This window comes from Pelodiscus sinensis, chromosome 23 (assembly GCF_052426305.1).
Source record: "Pelodiscus sinensis isolate ZL-2025 chromosome 23, ASM5242630v1, whole genome shotgun sequence".
Lineage (NCBI taxonomy): Eukaryota > Metazoa > Chordata > Testudines > Trionychidae > Pelodiscus > Pelodiscus sinensis.
This window is the reverse complement of record NC_143074.1, coordinates 27,241,035-27,261,744: the sequence shown is the minus strand read 5'-3', so window position 1 is coordinate 27,261,744 and position 20,710 is coordinate 27,241,035. Positions and strand designations below refer to the sequence as shown.

The window sequence follows — 20,710 nt, the reverse complement described above, 5'->3', positions numbered from 1 at the left end:
GAATACTGGAGAAATCCCAAAAGACTGGAAGAATGCTAATGTTCTGCCAATATTCAAAAAAGGCAAGTGGGATGACGTGGGCAAACATAGGACAATTAGCCTGACATCAAACCTGGGAAAAATACTTGAAAATCTGATTCACAATGAAGTTGATAAAGAATAAAAAGAATAGGAATATAATTAATGTCAATACATGATTTTATGAAAAACAGGGTTTGTCAAACAAACCTGATTTCATTCTTTGATGAGATATCAGGTTGGGTTGGTGGGGTTGCTGTGCAAATGTAATATAGAAGCAACAATTAGGGAGGCTACCATTTTTCTCAGGGAGGCTCTGGTGACATTACACATGGCATTTGTTGGTCCTAACCAGGATCACATATGAGCCAGCTCCATCCCCAAGCTCTTAGTGCCCAAAAGCAAGGAAACAAAAGGGAGAGTGACCCAGTCCCTACAATGGAAGCTGATGATAGATTCTGATGCAGATTATGTAGCGCTGGGAAGAAGGACCCAAGAATCCGGAGCGCAAGTGGTGTTCTCATCCATCCTCCCTGTTGAAGGGAAACGACTGGGCAAGGATCGTTGAATTGAGGACGTAAATGCGTGGCTGCGCAGGTGGTGTCTCAGAGAGGGCTCTGGTTTCTTTGACCATGGGACTCTGTTCTGGGCACAAGGATTGTTAGGAAGAGATGGGATACACTTAACCAAGAGAGGAAAGAGCATCTTCACGGGCAGGCTTGCAAACCTAGGGTATGTCTACACTACCCCGCTAGTTCGAACTAGCGGGGTAATGTATGCATACCGCACTTGCTAATGAAGCCCGGGATTTGAATTTCCCGGGCTTCATTAGCATAAGCGGGGAGCCGCCATTTTTAAATCCCCGCTGCTTCGAACCCCGTGCAGCGCGGCTACACGGGGCTCGAACTAGGTAGTTCGGTCTAGGTTCCTATTCCGAACTACCGTTACTCCTCGTGAAACAAGGTGTACCGGTAGTTCGGAATAGGCACCCTAGTCCGAACTACCTAGTTCGAGCCCCGTGTAGCCGCGCTGCACGGGGTTCGAAGCAGCGGGGATTTAAAAATGGCGGCTCCCCGCTTATGCTAATGAAGCCCGGGAAATTCAAATCCCGGGCTTCATTAGCAAGTGCGGTATGCATACATTACCCTCCTAGTTCGAACTAGGAGGGTAGTGTAGACATACCCCTAGTGAGGAGGGCTTTAAACTAGGTTCGTTGGGGGACAGTGACCAAAACCCTGAGGGGAGTGGGAAAGTTGGATATCGGGAAGAAATGCAAAGAGGAATGAGCAAGAAAGGAGGACCCCTGATTTGAATGGAGAAGATAGGGCGATCAAGTAGTTATCTGAGGTGTTTGTACACTAATGCGAGAAGCCTGGGCAACTAACAGGAAGAACTGGAGGCCCTGGCCGAGTCCAAGAAATATGATTTAACCGGGATAACAGAGACTTGGTGGGATGACTCGCATGACTGGAGCGCTGTCATGGAAGGGTATAGACTGTTCAGGAAGAAGAGGCAGGGGAGAAAAGGAGGAGGAGTTGCATTATATGTAAGAGAGCACTATGATTGCTCTGAAATCCAGTATATAGAAGGAGAAAAACCTGTTGAGAGTCTATTGGTTAAGGTTAGAGGTGCAAACAACAGCAGTGATGTTGTGTTTGGTGTCTGCTTCAGGCCACCAAATCAGGTGGATGAGGTAGATGACGCTTTCTTCAGACAACTGAGAGAAACTTCCAGATTGCAGGCCCTGGTTCTCGTGGGGGACTTTAATCACCCGGACATGTGTTGGGAGACCAATACGGCAGTACACAGGCAATCCAGGAAGTTTTTGGAGAATGTTGGGGATAACTTCTTGGTACAAGTGCTGAAGGATCCGACCAGCGGCTGTGCGTAGCTTGACCTTCTGCTCACAAACAGGGAGGAACTAATAGAGGAAGTAGAGATGGGAGACAACCTGGGAAGCAGTGATCATGAGATGCTAGATTTCAGGATCCTGACCAAAGGAAGAAAAGAGAGTAGTAAAATACACACCTTGGATTTCAGAAAAGCAGATTTTTACTCCCTCAGGGTATGTTTACACTACCCTCCTAATTCGAACTAGGAGGGTAATGTAGGCATACCGCACTTGCAAATGAAGCCCGGGATTTGAATTTCCCGGGCTTCATTTGCATGAAGCCGGCCGGCGCCATTTTTAAATGCCGGCAGTTCGAACCCCGTGCCGCGCGGCTACACGCGGCACGGAGTAGTAAGTTCGGATTAGGCTTCCTAATCCGAACTAGCTGTACTCCTTGTGGAATTCAAATCCCGGGCTTCATTTGCAAGTGCGGTATGCCTACATTACCCTCCTAGTTCGAATTAGGAGGGTAATGTAGACATACCCTCAGGGTATGTCTACACTACAGAGTTAGTTCGAACTAACGGACGTTAGTTCGAACTAACTTTCATAGGCGCTACACTAGCGCTCCGCCAGTTCGAACTTAATTCGAACTAGCGGAGCGCTTAGTTCGAACTAGGAAAACCTCATTTTACAAGGATTAAGCCTAGTTCGAACTAGCTAGTTTGAATTAAGGGGTGTGTAGCCCCTTAATTCGAACTAGTGGGAGGCTAGCCCTCCCCAGGTTTCCCTGGTGGCCTCTCAGGCCAACACCAGGGAAACTCTTGCCCCCCTCCCGGCCCCGGACCCCTTAAAGGGGCACGGGCTGGCTACGGTGCCCGTGCCAGGTGCAAGCCTGCCAGCACCCAGCCAGCAGACCCTGCACCTGGCACGGCTCGAGCCAGCCACCCGATGCCCCCCAGCCCTCCCCCTCTTCCCGGGACCAGGTTGGCGGCTCCCGGGAGCTTGCCCGGGACCGCAAGAGGCGGGCACCCGCCTGGGCTAGTGCGGACATCGTGGACCTCATCCACGACCTCCGCACTAGGCACAGGAAAGTGGCCATCTAGGGCAGGAGAGCTGCCAGCCTGGCCACCCAGGAGCAGGTGTGCATGAAAATCAAGGGGGTCCACTGAGACCCCCGACCCTGAGCTTACAATGGCCGTCCTGGGTCAGACCAAAGGTCCATCTAGCCCAGTAGCCTGTCTACCGACAGCGGCCAACCCTAGGGACCCTGGAGGGGATGGACCGAAGACAGTGACCAAGCCATTTGTCTCGTGCCATCCCTCTCCAGCCTTCCACAAATCTTGGGCAGGGACACCACTCCTACCCCCTGGCTAATAGCACTCCATGGACCAAACCTCCATGACTTGATCTCACGTCCCTTTAAACTCTGTTCTAGTTGTAGCCTTCACAGCCTCCTGCAGCAAGGAGTTCCACAGGTTGACTCTCTGCTTTGTGAAGAAGAACTTTCTGTTACTAGTTTGAAGCCTGCTACCCATTCCTTTCCTTTAGTGTCCTCTAGTCCTTCTTTATGGGAACTAATGAAGAAGTTTTCTGTATGCACCCTCCCCACCCAACTCCTGCTTTTGGAGACCTCTATCCTGTCCCCCCTCCGTCTCCTCTTTTCTAAGCTGAAAAGTCCCAGTCTCTTTAGCCTCTCTTCATATGGGACCTGTTCCCAACTCCTGATCATTTTAGTTGCCCTCCCCTCTCCCAGCCTCTCTCTTCCCCTCTCCCACCTCCTTTTCCCAGTCTCCCCCAGTTTTGTTCAATAAAGACAGATTCCATTTTTGAACACAATTGTCCTTTATTTTGTACATCAAGAAGAGGGGCTAGGGAAGGGTAAGTGGAAGGAGGTGAGGGAGGAATGGAGTACGAGCCCCTGATGGGGAGGACTGAGCTGGCTCTGCGGGCTTCTGGGGGTGGAAGCTCTCCTGCAGCCCCCCAATTACCCGCTCTCCCCAGATGGCAGCCTGCGGCAAGTGCAGCCGGTCTGATGGCCGAGTGCTGTGATGTGCCCAGTGTGGGCACTCCGGGCACTCCAAGCCAGGACTGGTTTGAAAGCGGGGCACCCCTGAGAACTGTCTGTCCGGGTTGGGGGTCGGGTCCCTTTAAGCGCAGCCCTCGGCTAGCCTGAGACAGCATCTCCACGCTCTAAGTCCTCCTGTGATGCCCTGCTGGCACTGCTTCCGGCCATCCTTAAGCCCTGTTCAGGGTCCACTTAATGTGGACATGCTAGTTCGAATTAGCAAAACACTAATTCGAACTAGTTTTTAGTTCTAGACGCGTTAGTTCGAATTAGCTTAGTTCGAATTAACTAATTCGAACTAAGTTAGTTCGAATTAGCGCTGTAGTGTAGACGTACCCTCAGAGACCTGATGGGTAGAATCCCCTGGGATGCTAACATGAAGGGGAAAGGAGTCCAGGAGAGCTGGCAGTATTTTAAAGCTGCCTTACTGAAGGCACAGAAAGATACCATCCCAATGCGTAGCAAGAGAGTCAAACATGGTAGGAGACCGGATTGGTTTACGGGGGAAATCCTTGGTGACCTTAAGCACAAAAAGGAAGCTTACAAAAAGTGGAAACTTGGACAAATGACCAAGGAGGGGTTTAAATGTATAGCTTGAGAATGCCGGGGGGTTATCAGGAAGGCAAAAGCGCAAGTGGAATTGCGACTGGCAAAGGATGTGAAGGATAACAAGAAAGGTTTCTACAGGCGTGTTAACAAGAAGAAGGTGATCAGAGACGGTATGCGGCCCCTAATGGATGAAGGAGGTAACCTCGTGACAGATGATGTGGGGAAAGCTGAAATACTCCATGCTTTCTTTGCCTCTGTATTCACGGACTAATGCAGTAAGTGACGCAAGAAGGGATGAAGACCGACAGCCCTTGGTGTGTAAAAAACAGGTTAGGAACTATTTAGAAAAGCTAAACGTACACAAATCCATGGGTCCGGACTTAATGCATCCGAGGGTACTGAGGAAGTTGGCAAATGTCATTGAGGAGCCTTTGGCCATTATCTCTGAAAAGTCGTGGAGATTGGGAGAGATCCCGGATGATTGGAAAAAGGCAAATGTAGTGACCATCTTCAAAAAAGGGAAGAAGGACGATCCAGGGAACTATAGGCCGGTCAGTCTTACCTCAGTTCCTGGAAAAATCATGGAAGGGATCCTTAATGAATCCATTTTGAGGCATTTGGAAGAGAGGAAAGTGATTAGGAACAGTCAACATGGATTCACAAAGGGCTAGTTGTGCCTGACCAATCTGATTAGCTTCAGAGCAGCAACGCCAACACCAGCAGCTGCAAACCCAATTGCTGCAACAGCTAGCAGCCCAGCAGCAGGAACAACAGAGACAGTTAGTCAGAGAACTGGCAGAACAGCAACAGGCCTAGAGGGAGACATGGCTCCATCAAGGCGCTGCTCTAGCCAGAGCAGGAGCAGCTGGAGGTGGGGGACAGGAGGGTGTTCCCCAGTTGCCTATACGTTTGACATAAATGGGGCCACAGGATGACCCGGAGGCTTATCTTGAGACCTTTGAGCGGGTGGCTACAGCGGCTCAGTGGCCCGAAGATCACTGGGCCACCTTACTGGTACCCTATCTCTCGGGAGCCGCACAGTTGGCTTACCGGAGCCTGGACCCCCGGGAGGCCCTTAATTATTATAAAGTAAACGAAGCCATCCTAGATTAAATCGGGGTGACCCCCGAGACATTTAGGCAAAAGTTTAGACAGGAATGTTACCCAGCTGGGGCGTGCCCACGGGCGGTCGCTTAAAGGCTGCGGGAAGCCTGCCGTCGGTGGTTAGAGCCCGACAGACGGACCAGTGCCCAGCTGGTCAATATGATAGTGTTAGAACAATTCCTCCAGATACTCCCCAGTGATCCCCAGAATTGGGTCCGTTGGCAACAACCCTTGATGCTGACCAATGCAGTCACGCTAATGGAGGCCTACATGGCCGCTAAAGGAGCCGGAGAAGGGCCCCGGAGCCCAGGAAGGGGGCAGGTCCAATGCCTACCAGAAGGATTCCCCATGGCAGCTGAGGGTGGGGCCTAGGAGGGCTCGACAGAATGAGCCGGGACTATGTGACTCCCCGGAGGGAAGGGTTACCGGAGGAAGGGAAGAAGAGGGATAAGACGCCTAGCCAAGGGGAACTTGTAGACAGGCCCGGGTTAGGGGCCAGTAATAGGGGAGCGTGCTATGAATGCAGCCAGGAAGGCCATTTTCGGCGAGACTGTCCATTTATGGACTGCTCATTCGGAAGGGTAGTGGGCCCTAACCTAAGAGCCCGCTCGCGAGAAGGGGAGAAAGTATTAGTGAGGATGGACGTAGAAGGGCAAGCAGTCTGGGCCTTGGTAGATTCAGGATGCAGCCAGACCATGGTCTGGGCCTCGTTGGTGCCCCAGCCCGAACCCCCAGGGACCCCGATATGGATGAAGTGTGTCCACGGGGACATTCGGCCCTACCCTACGGCATGGGTGAAATTAGCAGATGGTCAGGAGGCGGTGATATGCCAGGTGGCGGTGGCAGACCACCTGGAGTACCCGGTTTTATTGGGGAGAGATTGGCCAGGCTTCTGGCAGTTACTAGAGGCCTGGACCCCGCGAGCAGATCGAGTGCCCCAGGCCGGTGGGGTAGAAAGCGGGTTGGCTAACTGGCCCCAGGGCGGCGACTCGAGAAAAGCAAAGAGGGGAACCAGAAGCATGTCAGGAACCAGCACTGGACTGGGGAAACGAGATGTCGAGCGACTTTGTACAGGAACAACGTGAAGACCCGGTGCTAAACAGAGCCTGGGAACAGGCTTGTGAGGGGGACAGCAAGACTGACAAGGAAGAGAAGGTGAGGCCTATTATGCGGTGCGGGGGACCGTCTGTACCGAATCACGGAAGCTGGAGAGGGACGGGGCGTCCTTGGACAATTAATAGTACCAACGTCGTACCGATGGAGAGTCCTGGATCTGGCACATGCCAACCCATGGGCTGGCCACCAAGGGAGAGAAAAAACCTTGCAATGAATAACCCAGAGGTTTTTTTGGCCCGGGGTACATAGGGAAGTGAAGGACTTCTGTAATTCCTGCCCCGAATGTCAACTTGTCCGGCCCTGGGAGGTGGCAAAAGCCCCGCTGGTACCCCTTCCAGTGATAGGTATACCCTTCGACCGCGTGGCATTAGACCTTGTGGGCCCCCTGGAACGGTCGAAGACCAGGCACCAATACATATTGGTGCTAATAGATTATGCCACCCAATAACCCGAAGCGGTGCCCCTAAAGAACACCACAGCCCAAACTCTGGCAGGGGAGCTGGTGAAGATCTTTTCCCGGGTGGGGATTCCCTGTGAGATATTGATGGACCAAGGGACGAATGTCTGCTCTAAGCTCATAGCGGAACTGTGCCGTTTCCTGCAGGTTAAAACGCTCCGGACCTCGGTCTATCACCCGCTGACGGACGGGTTAGTGGAATGGTTCAACCGCACTTTAAAGTCCATGCTCCGCCGTTTCACAGAGACCGACACACATAAGATACTTCCGGCCCTCCTCTTTGCCATCCGGGAAGTCCCGCAGGCTTCGACAGGGTTCTACCCATTCGAACTGCTTTATGGGAGACAACCACGGGGGATCTTAGACTTATTGAGGGAAAGCTAGGAAGAGTAGGAAACTAGGCTGCAAGGGACCATACCCTATGTCCTCTATCTCTGAGAGAAGTTACAGAAGCTAGGGGAATTTGCAGAGGCTAATCTAAGACAGGCTCAGGACATACAAACCTTTTATTATAACAGGAACGCCCAGGCACGGGAGTTTAAACCCAGGGACAGGGTTCTTCCTCTCCTGTCTTCCGGTGAGTCCAAGCTCCTAGCAAAATGGCAGGGGCCTTTTGACATTATCCGCAAAGTGGGACCAGTAGGTTATGAAGTGCGTTTAGTGGGAAAGAAAAGGGGGGCACAAGTCAATCATGTGAACCCCCTAAAAAAATGGAACCCGAGGGAGAGCCTGTTCATAGACCCCCCAACCACGGCCCACCAAGTTAGGGCCCTGGGCAGGAGATATGGGATTGACTCAGCCCCTGGACGTGGGGGCTGAGCTCACACAGACCCAAAAACAGGAAGTACAGGAACTACTCCAAGAATTTAAAACAGTGGTCCGAAGGGGGCCGGGGTGCACAAATCAGATAAGCCACCATATAGCCACCAAGCCCGGGAGCAGAGTCCGAGAGCCGGTACGCCCCCTCCCCAGGAAAATGTGGGACACTGTAAGGGATGAAGTGCAGAGGATGTTGCGACTTGGGATCATTGAGGAATCACATAGCGAGTGGCGCAGCTCTATCGTCCTAGTCCCTAAGCCGGACAGGTCAGTGAGATTTTGTATAGACTTCCGAAAAGTTAACGCAATCTCCAGGTTTGACGCCTACCCCATGCCCAGGGTCGATGAACTTTTAGAACGCTTAGGGCAGGCGCGGTATATATCAACCCTGGACTTAACAATGGGGTATTGGCAAATTCCGCTGACCCTGGTGTCTAAGGAAAGAACGACGGCCTTTTCCACCCCTTTTGGATTATATCAGTTTAAGACTATGCCGTTTCGACTCCATGGGGCCGCAGCAACTTTTCAGAGACTCATGGACAGGGTGCTTAAGGGACACCAGGTGTATGCTGTGGCTTACATTGATATTATCATATACAGTTGAACATGGACTGACCATCTTCAACACCTACAGGTGGTTCTAGATGCTCTGTGGCAGGCAGGGCTCATGGCAAACCCAGAAAAGTGTCACATAGGACAGAGGGAAGTAACCTACTTGGGGGTCACAGTGGGAAGAGGCCACCTAAAGCCCCTAGCAAGTAAAGTACAGGCCCTGGAGGAGTACCAGCCGCCGAAGACAAAGAAACAGGTCAGACAATTTTTGGGACTGGCTGGGTATTATAGGCGATTTATCCCACACTTCGCAACAATAGCAGCGCCTTTGACAGACCTAACGAAAAAGGGCAGCCCCAGAGAGGTACCCTGGACAGAACAGAGTACGGGGGCTTTTCTGCAGCTAAAGATGGCATTAACGCAGACCCCGGTCTTGAGGCAACCCGACTTTTCAAAGGAATTTATTTTACAGACTGACGCATCCGCCGTGGGGCTGGGAGCCGTGTTGGTACAACAAGTGGACAGAAATGAACATCCTATAGCCTACCTGAGCCGCAAACTCCTTCCCCGGGAACAACGTCACGCTACCATCGAAAAGGAAGCCTTGGCGGCTAAATTGGCCATAGAAACGTTGAGATATTATTTGCTCGGGAATCCCTTTAAGTTAATAACAGACCATGCCCCACTACGGTGGATGCAGGTAACGAAGGAATCAAATCCTAGGGTAATGAGATGGTATCTTGCGCTGCAACCTTACAAGTTCGAGGTACAACACCGACCCAGCACGGGACACAAAAACGCGGACTTCTTCTCACAAGTCATGGAAGAGGAGGGGATCATCAGCGAGTTGGTGAGTGACTTAAAGAGGGGTGTGTGTGACAGGGCGACAGGCTCCTGCGCGGAGAAGCGCGCAGCACCCCACACTCTCCGGCCAGCGAGGAGGACACTGCTCCAGCCGCAGCAGCGGAAGGAGCCGAGCTCGGGGCACAGTGTCGGGTATGGGCTGCGCCTTGGCGTGCATGCCCAGGATGTACCCAGGCAGCCAGGGGCCGGGACGGCTCAGACGGGGCTTCCCCACGGCTGAGGTCATCACCCCGCACCCCGGAAAGGGGGCAGAGCCAGGAGGAGCGGCCCTTTTAAAAAAACGCCAAGAACAGGAAAGGGAGGAAGACGAGCCCCGGGGAGTACACTGGGAGGACCAGGGCAAGGCAGCTTGGGAGCTGGAAGGGACACGGAGGACGAGGAGAAAGGGACTTAGGACGGGGAACAAACCACCCTGAGGATTGGTGAGTTTCGGGGAACACCCCACCAACTGGGCGGCACTAGGGTGCTGCCGCCTTTAAGGGTCTTGGGTCGGGACTTGGAGGGGGGGTAGGCCCGAGTCCCCCCTCCCATCTCACCGCAAAAGGCACCTCCTTGACGAGGTTGAGACTAAGTGCGCTGCCCGCAGAGCCACAAACTTATTTATAAAGCGGGACTGGGGTACAGGGAGCACGGGTGAGGGAAAGATGCTCAGGCGGCTAGCCCCGATGATGAATAGGCTATAAGCCTGAGGGGCAGCTCGACTTGTGACACTGTCCTTATATATAGACTCTGCAGCTTAATAGCCTGAGTCAATATAACTAGCCTTTGCATCACTATGGTGCAGCCCAATGGCCAGAGTCAGACTGTGCTTGGGGGTCAGGGTTACATGGAATAATGGCCCAAGCAATACGGTTGTCTTGGGTTCATGGCCGTCAGAGTCTATACAGCTGCTCTTGGGGATCAGGGTTGTGAGGCTTAGCAGCCAGAGTCAATACAACTGTACTTGTGGTCAGGGCAGTGAGATGCAATGGCCACCATCAGTATGGTTGCCCTGTGGATCAGGGCTGTGTGGCCTAATAGCCAGAATCAGTATGGCTGCCCTCAGGATTGGGGCTGTGTAATCCAATGGTCAAAGTAAGGAGCCGCCACCAGAGCAGGGATGACAGCTGGGGAAAGGGCCTATTCCCAGGGCCCTGTCAGCAACAAGTGTTGTCACCACCCAATCAGTGGGGATCCTACCGCAACATGCTGACCTTCCTCCTGAAGGAGATATCACTCACACTGCTTCCCTGGGCCACTTCCTACCGTGTATCCTGGGGCTCGGTATGTTTTCAGGGTCTCTGAGCCCCTGGGAATCTGACTCCATTTGGCAAGCCCTAGACAACAGGTTTCTGGTCTGGGCCTTGGCTTCCAGAGTTAACTGCTGATGTAATTACTGCATGCCTGGCATGGTCTGAATGGTGGGACTTCTGCCATCCATAGTATGGACTTAACTCTTTCTTGCCCTGTGCGAGGTATGTACATTCCATTATAGTGCCACAAAGACTGCTCTGGCGGAGCATGCTGTGAGATTGTCAAGAGGTGACACTCATTTGGCAGCTCAACACATTGTAATGCAGCTAGTGATTCACTGGGACAGTCTGAGCTGAGACAAGATGACGTCTCATCTATTCTTCAAAAATGGGAAGAAATCCAAAGGGGCATTGTTCTAGCCACATAAAATACAATAGTCAATGAATGTCTGGACTATGGAGTCTTCACTTATCCTTGTGTGCATGATAAAAGAGAGTATCTAGAGACTCGGATGGCATGGTACAGGGAGAGGCATTTAGTGACCAGGGAAACACAGAATGAATGACTTTCTAGCTTCTTTCAACATACAGCATGGGGAATCTGGAACTGGCCCCAAGAAGATGGAAGGAGAGAGTACTGAGCCTGAAAATGATGGTCTCATAGAAAAATGTTCAGGTGCTGATGGTCCGGATAGTTGTGACAGTGCCAGGCGAGCTCTTCACCCTGAAGACATGGCAATGGCAGTACCAACAGGCACAGCAAGTTGCTGGACACAGTATAAGCCTCTAGTGTGGTGGGTACAGACATAGGATGCTCACCAGGCAAGACTGCTCTGTAGCCAGTTTCAGTGATTGGGAGGGCCTCTGAATGGAAAGCTCATTTCTCCAACAAAGCCGAGCTGACATTGGGAAGAGGGGAACTGACTGGTGTGCCCCATCTTCAGTGCTGGATCCCCCTTCCATGGACGAGTCCCTGACCTGAGTCTTAGATGAGCCAGAAGCCAACTTAGGCTTATGCTTCTAGGGCCAGGACTGGTCTGAAGTCCTGGGCCTCAAAAAAGATGAGATGAGTGGTGGGGATCTCCTGGGGTTCTTTCTGAAGGCCCAGCTGGGGAGCACTTTGAGGAGGAGTCTTTGAAGTGCTTTCACTGGAGGACCAAGAGGGAGACAATGCCCACGTAAGGGGAGTATTCAAGGCACTCTTCCCTCAGCGTCTGTCTTGTCCTTAAAGCCATGACACAGAACACCTGCTTCTAACTTGGCTCTCACTGAGGCACTTGAGATAGAGGGAATGAGGGTCACTAATAGGCATAGGTTTTTTACAAGCCATACCATGTTTAAACCTTGGGAACCTGGGCATAGGCCCCAGTATCAAGAGGGGTCCAGAGACATTTTGGGGTGCATAATCAAAGTATTTTTTCAAAACATCCAATAAATAAATAAATAAATAACAACAAAAGAAAATAAGAAGGAACTGAAATAGGGAAGTACAACTCTGCCCTTTATACCCTCACTTTGCAGCACAAGGAGACTGGGATTATGCAATGCCAGACGTTCACGGATGACATAGTTATCATTGAGGAAGTTGAAGAGAAGCTAACGAGAACGGTGCAGGTGCTAAATGAGGAAGGGAAGTGGTATGGACTGATTATGAATATCAATAAAACAAAGACAATGGCATTTGAAAATAAGGAAATAGGAAGGAAGATCAGTGTAGATGGGATCAAACTAGAGAATGTAGAGAAGTTCACGTATCTGGGGAGCAACACGACATATGATCTAGACTGTAAGAAGGAAATAGCGACTAGAATAGTGAAAGCAAGAGCAAGTTTGAAGGCGATGGATAAGATCTGGAAAAGCAAAGTGATTAGCTAAGGAATGAAGCTGAGCATCTTGAAAACATGTGCATTTAGCAGCATGTTGTACGGATGTGAGACATGGATGATAATGAAAGATTCGAAGAGAAGGATATTGGCGTTCGAGAGGAGTTGTTATAGAAAGACCCTGAGAAAAGGATGGATGCAGAAGGTCACCAACGAGGAATTATATAGGAAGACATAGCTGAAAGAGAACCTACTGAAGAAGGTTTTCAATTGAAGTTACAGCTATTTGGGCATATCTGCAGAATGAACGAACAATGAAAAGTTAAGACTGGTATTCGGCATAATGGATCGTCTGAATAGGAGAGGCAGACCCCACAGGGAATGGGTAGATGATATAGTAGACTGGTATGGAGCTAGTCTACAGAAACTAAGCCACTCCACACTGGACAGGGAAAGATGGAAGGAAATAGTGAGGAAGGCATTGGACACCAATGGGCATTGAGCCCATGGTGGTTGATGATAATGATGATGATGATAATGAAATCTATATATGTATCACCAGGGAAAAGTCTCTGGCACCATGGCACAACATACTGACAGTTTAATGGACATATGTAAGCTCTCAGAAAGCTGCAGTGACCATTACTATATTAAATATTAAGTTCTGCTCTGATTTCTTTTCACTTTGAATCTTTCCTTTGGCTTCAGCTCAATAGGCATACACTTATAAAGAGAATTAGTAAATTTGCTCAGAAAACTCATTTTCCAAGATATCAAAGGATGAATATTGAATTGCCTCTAAAAATATACATAAATACTCCCTCAGGGTATGTCTACACTAGAAAGTTAGTTCGAACTAACGGATGTTAGTTCGAACTAACTTTCCTAGGCGCTACACTAGCGCTCCGTTAGTTCGAACTTAATTCGAACTAACGGAGCGCTTAGTTCGAACTAGGTAAACCTCATTTTACGAGGACTAACGCCTAGTTCGAACTAGCTAGTTCGAACTAAGGGCTGTGTAGCCCTTTAGTTCGAACTAGTGGGAGGCTAAGGCTTCCCAGGTTTCCCTGGTGGCCACTCTGGCCAACACCAGGGAAACTCTATTGCCCCCCTCCCGGCCCCGGAGCCCTTAAAGGGCCACAGGCTGGCTACTCACTTTGTGCCAGTTGCAAGGCTGCAAGCACCCGTGCCTGCACAGCCTGCACCTGCCACACAATGAGCCAGCCATCCGAGGGCTCCCAGCCCTCCACTGCTCCCCAGGACCAGCCTGGCGGCTCCCAGGAGCCTGCCCGGGGGCGCAAAAGGCGGGCGCCCGCCTGGTCAAGTGCGGAGATCGTGGACCTCATCGAGGTTTGGGGGGAAGCCTCCAATGTCCACGATCTCCGCACTAGCCACCGGAACGCGGCCGTCTATGGACGCATGGCTGCCAGCCTCGCCGCCAGGGGCCACCAGCGCAGCCGGGAGCAGGTGCGCTGCAAAATTAAGGACTTGCGGCAGTCCTACTCCCGGGCTTGCCTGCCAGGGGCCGACCCGGAGGCCTGCCCCCACTTCCATGCCCTGGACCGCATCCTGGGGCCTCATGCCGTCCCTGCCCCCCGGGACGTGATTGACCCCGGGGCAGAGGGACCGCTCCTGGAGACGGAGGAGGAGGAAGAGGGCTCTGAGAGCCAGGAGCCTGCCGCCAGCCTGCCCAGGACCCGGGACCCCCGAGGCACGCCACAGACCCGCTCCCCTGCATCGTCAGAGGCCGGGGAGGCGTCCACTTGTGAGTACCCTCGTGTTCCCCTCATGTGTACGGGGGGCTGGGGCGAGAGGGAGCCCCGGGACCGTGCGCCTGGGCCTTGCCCACCACGGAGCAGCAGCTGGGGATCCTGCAGGGGCCCTGGCCTTGCAGAGGGGAGCTGGGTTTCACACACCTGGGCCCCTGGGGAAATTGACCGCTGGTCTTCTTGCACCACAGCTGCAGCACCTGGGCCTGCAGGGCGCACCACACCGCCTGCAGCAGCCGCCCACGCCCGGGCAAGCAGGACAGCCAGGAACCAGGAGGACTACCAGAGGCGGCATCTCCGGTTCCTGGACCGACAGCTCCGTCTCCAGGACCACTGGGTCCAGGAGGACCTGAGGCTGCGCCGGAGGAGTCTGGAGGCCCTGGAGGAGCAGGGCCGTGCCCTGCGAGGCCACCTCCAGAGCCTGCTGGACCGCTTTCCATTTCCTCCTCCCCCTGCTCCCCCTCTTGCTCCCCCTCTTACTCCCCCTGCTCCCGCTCCTGCTTCCTCCACACCCCCTGTCCCCTCTGCCCCCCCCTCCACAACCATTCCCCACCGACGCCCCCGGACCCGCAGTGTGGCGAGACGGGAGAGGCAGCCGGACTCCCACCCCTGAGCTTTCCTTTCCCTTTCTCCCTTCCCTCCCCTCCCCTTCCAGCTCCCTCGTCCCAGGTTTCCCCCTCCCTTCTCCCACCTTCATTCCTCCATCCCCCCACCCCAGTTCTGTGAAATAAACAGATGTTTTTGTTTGAAAAACAGGTGTCTTTATTTGACAGTAGGTAGGGAGGGGAAAGGGGAAGGGGGGGGTAGGGTGGAAGAAGGCCCCGGTGGGGCATGCAGGGAGAGGTCAGTCCTCCTCCTCCTCCACCTGGAAGCTCTCCCGCAGGGCTTCCCGGATCCGGATGGCCCCCCGCTGGGCTTCCCGGACGGCGGCGGTGCGGGGCTGACCGTAGTGTCCAGCCATGCGGTCAGCCTCAGCCATCCAGGCTGGCAGGAAAGCCTCCCCCTTCCGCTCACACAAATTGTGGAGCACACAACATGCCGCCACCACGGGAGGGATGTTGTGCTCGGCCAGGTCCAGACGGGTGAGGAGGCATCGAAAGCGGACTTTCAGTCACCCGAAGGCCCCCTCCACCACGATGCGGGCCCTGGTCAGCCTGGCATTGAAGGCCTGGCGGGAGGGATTGAGGTGCCCCGTGTAGGGCTTCATGAGCCACGGCTGCAGTGGGTAGGCGGCATCCCCCACCAGGCAGACGGGCATGTCCACGTCCCCGACCCTGATGTGGAGGTCAGGGAAGAAGGTCCCGTCCTGCAGCCGCTGGCACACGGAGGAGTTCCGGTACACCCGTGCGTCGTGTGCTTTGCCGGACCAGCCCACATTTATGTCCGTGAACTGTCCCCGGTGGTCACACACGGCCTGCAGGATGACGGAGAAGTACCCCTTGCGGTTCACGTACCGGGACGCCTGGTGTTCCGGGGCACGGATGAGGATGTGCGTCCCGTCGATGGCCCCCCCGCAGTTGGGGAAGCCGAGGGCGCCAAATCCCCGGATGACGGCGTCCGGGTCGGCGTGGCGGACCACCCTGCGGAGCAGCACCCGGTTGATGGCCTTGACCACCTGCGGAGAGAGACACAGCAAAGCGCCAATCAGTGGGGCGCCCGGGTGGCTGGGAGCGTGCGTGCCCTGGCAGTGCCCCGCGCCCCACTCCTGGAAGCAACCCCCCTGGCGGCGTGTAGTACCGCCGGACAGACCGACCCCTCTGGTGCGGGGCGCTTTCGCCTCCTCCCGCCCCCCCCTTTGTCCCTGGGGCGGCCCATCCCCTCCTCGCAGCCCCCCTCCCCCCCGGGTCGGTGGCCGACGAGTGCCATACCTGCATGAGCACCGCTCCGACGGTGGATCTCCCCACGCCGAACTGGTTCCCGACGGATCGGTAGCTGTCCGGCGTGGAGAGCTTCCATAGGGCGATGGCCACCCGCTTCTGGAGGGGGATGGCGGGTCTCATGCGAGTGTCCCTTCTTTGCAGGGCAGGGGCGAGCCACTCGCAGAGCTCCAGGAAGGTGTCCCTCCTCATCCTAAAGTTCTGGGTCCACTGTCGGTCGTCCCAGTGCTCCAGGACGATGTGGTCCCACCAGTCGCTGCTGGTGTCCAGACGCCAGATGCGGCGGGGCACGCCAGTGCCAGGGCGCTGCCGCGGCTCCTCCACGGCCCCCAGGGCGGCCAGGCGGAGAGGCAGGGGGCTGACGTTCACCAGGTGGTGCCAGGCAGCCTCGAGCCATTGCTGGCAGGCTTGCAGCAGCAAGTCCAGAACGTGCACCAGAAGGTGCAGGGCGAGCCGTGGCTCCATGTTGCCACCTGCGGCGGTTCCCCCTGAAGGGAAGCACCGACACAGACGGGCACAGAGACCGACACTTTGCTGTCCCTCGGCGAGGTTGGCAAGCAAGCAGGAAAAGCTGAGAACCGGCTGTCCAGGGGGGGGTCCCTTTAAGCACGAGCCTCAGATAGCCTCAGACAGCAGCCACGCAAAGCAACTGCTGACCTGATGCCCTGCCAGAACCGGTTTCAGCTGCCCTTAAATGCCCCCCTGCGTCCAATCAGTGTGGATGCGCTAGTTCGAACTAGCAAAACGCTAGTTCGAACTAGTTTTTAGTTCTAGACGCGTTAGTTCGAACTAGCTTAGTTCGAATTAACTAATTCGAACTAAGTTAGTTCGAACTAGCGCTGTAGTGTAGACGTACCCTCAGTGTTCTTAGCAAAACCGCTGTTAGGATTAAAAAGGGCTTCAAAAATTAGAAAGAAATTACTCATGATTTGCAGTATATCCAAGTATTATGTCATGGCACTAAATATTTATAAAAACCATTTGTTTTGTTCCCTTTTGCAAAGATACTAGAACTAATGAAAAACTACTGACTATATAATTTGTATTGTGAACAAGAAAGCTTGTCCAAGAATTAAATTAAGCAATGTGTTCATTTGCTGGCAGCCAGGCAAGAGCTGTAAAGCACACACTAACAACAATTTTCCCTACTGCAACACAGATTATAAACTTGTGCTCTCCCTGTCTTCATTTAATGTAACATACTAATCATATTGGAAATAATTAAATATAATCTCTTTCCATACCAAATTTTAATATTCAGAGGCAAACAGATACGAAAGTCAGACTACTTTTAGTATAGAGCTCAGATTGTCCTTAATTTGTACAAGAACATATAATGGGCAAGTGTTCAGTATGCCAGTCTTTCCCACTCTCTTTCTGTTTGTGTTGTATACATGATGTGAAGAGAGGGAAATAAACACACAAATCCCACCACAAACATAATGATAGAAATTTTCTTTTTTCATAATGTATGTTTATTGGAAAAATGTGTTGTAGATGTGGGATTGTTCATTTTGAAGTCAGTGCACAAAGCAGAATTATGACATAAAAATATCACTGTTTCTATATTTGCTTTCAATCCGATAAAAAAAAATGTGTCAAAACTTTGAACAAGACTGATCTTCTGCAGAGAATAGGCCAATACTGATTTGGCTTCTCTAGCTGGAGGTTATCCTAAGCTATGGGACAGATTATGGAGGATATTCTTTCCATTTGAAGTCTGTCTGGACATATTCATGCAGTTTTGGTATCAATCCCATAGGAAGTCTGCTTTGTAGGTTATTTCTTTTAGAATGATTCTCTCATCTGAAACTGAGCAAACTCTAAGCATATTAATTTGTTATATTGCTCCACATTGCAAAATGAATTGTTCAATACTTTATCATAAATGTTTTGTCTCAGTTACGGATTGGCTGAAGATCTGTAGTACTATATGCATTTGTATGAAGTAGAGCTGAGTGGAACAGCTGTAGAAATTTGCGGTATCTCCAAACATGGGGTAAGGGTCATTATTCTCTCTTCACTCCCCATTCTCACTGTCTCCAAAGTGGTCTTGTGTATTTTTAAGGGACTAATCTTTCTGCTAATGCGTACACTAGCAGCTACAGATATATGCATGATACCTTACTACCATCATAAGAACATAAGAATGGCTGTACTGGGTCGGACCAAAGGTCCATCTAGCCCAGTAGCCTGTCTGCCGACAGTGGCCAGCGTCAGGTGCCCCAGAGGGGGTGGACCGAAGACACTGATCAAGTGAGTTGTCTCGTGCCATCCGTCTCCAGCCTCTGACAAACAGAGGCCAGGGACACCATTCCTATCCCCTGGCTAATAGCTTTTTATGGACCTAACCCCATGAATATATCTAGCTTCTCTTTAAACTCTGTTATAGTTCCAGCGTTTACAGCCTCCTCTGGCAAGGCGTTCCACAGGTTGACTATGCGCTGTGTGAAGAAGAACTTCCGCTTATTAGTTTTAAACCTGCTACCCATTAATTTCATTTGGTGTCCTCTAGTCCTTATATTATGGGAACTAATGAATAACTTTTCTTTATTCACCCTCTCCATACCATTCATGATTTTATAGACCTCTATCATATCCCCCCTCAGTCTCCTCTTTCCAAACTGAAAAGTCCCAGTCACTTTAGCCTCTCCTCATATGGGACCTGTTCCAAATCCCTGATCATTTTAGTTGCCCTTTTCTGAACCCTTTCCAAGGCCAAAAAATCAACTGACATAAGCCCAGGTATATCTGAGAAAATAAATGCTAGGTAGTTTGATGCAGTTTTGCTCATTCTTTGGACTGGTACATACATGATCCTGAGGACTGCAGAAGTGAAACATTTCCTCACTTTGAAAATGAGTATGTTTGTCGATGTGTTATATGCAGCTTCTTTCACTATGGCATGTTGGCTTGCTCCTGACTTAAGTTTTTTGAGTGAGTGTTGCTTGACACGTACAAGTAGTAGCCTGACAAAGCCAGCCTTGTTTATTATGAATTAGACTGATATAACAATGAAGTTGTATTTAAAAGATATTACATACACCATTTCAGATAGTATTATATAATTCACAGAAGGACCGTTCGGATCTGATTTAATTACCCACTGTTAATAAAATTATGGCTTATTTCTATTCTGAATTTGTTTAGCTTCAACTTCTAGCCACTGGACCATGTTGACATTTCTCTGCTTGACTGAAGATGACATTGCTAAATATTTGTGTCCCACATAGGTATGTTTAGACCGAGATAAGTCACCCTTAATTTTCTCTTTGTTAACTAAATAGATTGAGTTCTTTGAGTCTATTAATACAGGTAATGTTTTCTAATCCTTCAATCATTCTTATGGCTCTTCTCTAAACTCTCTCTAATTTATCAACATCCTTCTTGAATTATAGACATCAAAACTGGACAGTGTACTCCAACAATAGTTGGAACAGTGCCAGATACAGAGATAAAGTAACTTATTTACTCCTACTCAAAATTTCCCTGTTTATGCATCCTAGTATCATATTATCCCCTTTTGACCATAGTGCTGCATTGGAAGCTCATGGTTAGGTGATTATTTACACTGCCCCCAAATCTTTTTCAGATTCACTGAATCCCAGGGTACAGCCCCCCATACTGTAAGTGTGATCTGCATTCTTTGTTCCTTATACATTTACAATTAGCTGTATGAAAATGTATGCTGTCTGCTTGTGTCCAGCTTGCAACCTCAGTCCTCAGAGTTTGCAAGAGAACATCCAATTTTAGGGATCCTGAGTGCCATTACCAACATAGAATTACACTGTGTTAAGACTAAACTAGCCTCTCATCCTTTTTTGCCTTTGCAAAAGATAAAGAAATAGAATTTTGGAATGGATCTTAAGACTCATGAGGGACTACAGCTAGCTGGGGTTTCACTCAAGATAGCCTGACAATATCAGCTCAGTTTAAAAATGTTAAATTCTACTTACATTTCTGCCAGAGATATTTTGTATAGCTCCCAATCAAGCTAACAGCTAGGCCATCTTTCCATTACAACACATAGAGGTGAAGGGAAGTATGGTACTTACTTATAGTTGTCATCTTCCACAAACTTTTGAAGTTCCTCAATGTAGCGGACAGACTTTAAGTACTTTTGCACATGGGGTAAAGTTTCAAGATGATCTGCAGAGTACAAAAATATAGCCAAGTTAAATTTCTACAAATTCAAAAATAAAAACAATTCTTCTTTAACTTTCTCTGGTTCCTTTGATTTTAAGAAGAAGGAACTGAAGAGAGACCATGCAACTCCCCAAGGGTGAAACTGTCTAGGAACATCAGACTGTATGAGAGCATTAAAGATTTTATCAAATAAAGCAGAAGTGGAGAACGTTTTTTGGGTCTGGGACCAATGAACCACAGAAAAATCAGTCGGGGGCCACACACAAATAAGAAGCAAAAATACCCACAACCAAACCCTCACTGACATGGTCCTTGATTGAAAAGCAGACAGACACTCCCCACATTCCCCTTTACACATTAGAATTAAGGAGGCCAAGGCTTGCAGATTTTGTGTGTTCCAGCCCTATGGGGAAACAGCAGGGAGGCTGAAGCTCCAGCACAGGCTCCCCAATGCTGGGAGGAAGCTCCAAGCCTTGGGGGCCAGA

The 20,710-nt window shown here is 51.0% G+C and overlaps 1 protein-coding gene across 9 annotated transcripts in view; it reads right to left on the bottom strand.

The window, feature by feature from the left end:
• The window catches only part of RALGPS1 (Ral GEF with PH domain and SH3 binding motif 1), a 412,834-nt gene that overhangs the window by 90,055 nt on the left and 302,069 nt on the right, over positions 1-20,710 (bottom strand). For all 9 annotated transcript variants that reach the window (XM_075905764.2, XM_075905763.2, XM_075905761.2 and 6 more), the window contains one exon: positions 20,135-20,228. In XM_075905764.2, coding sequence (XP_075761879.1) covers positions 20,135-20,228 — 94 coding nt within the window. The remainder of the gene's footprint in view (positions 1-20,134; positions 20,229-20,710) is intronic.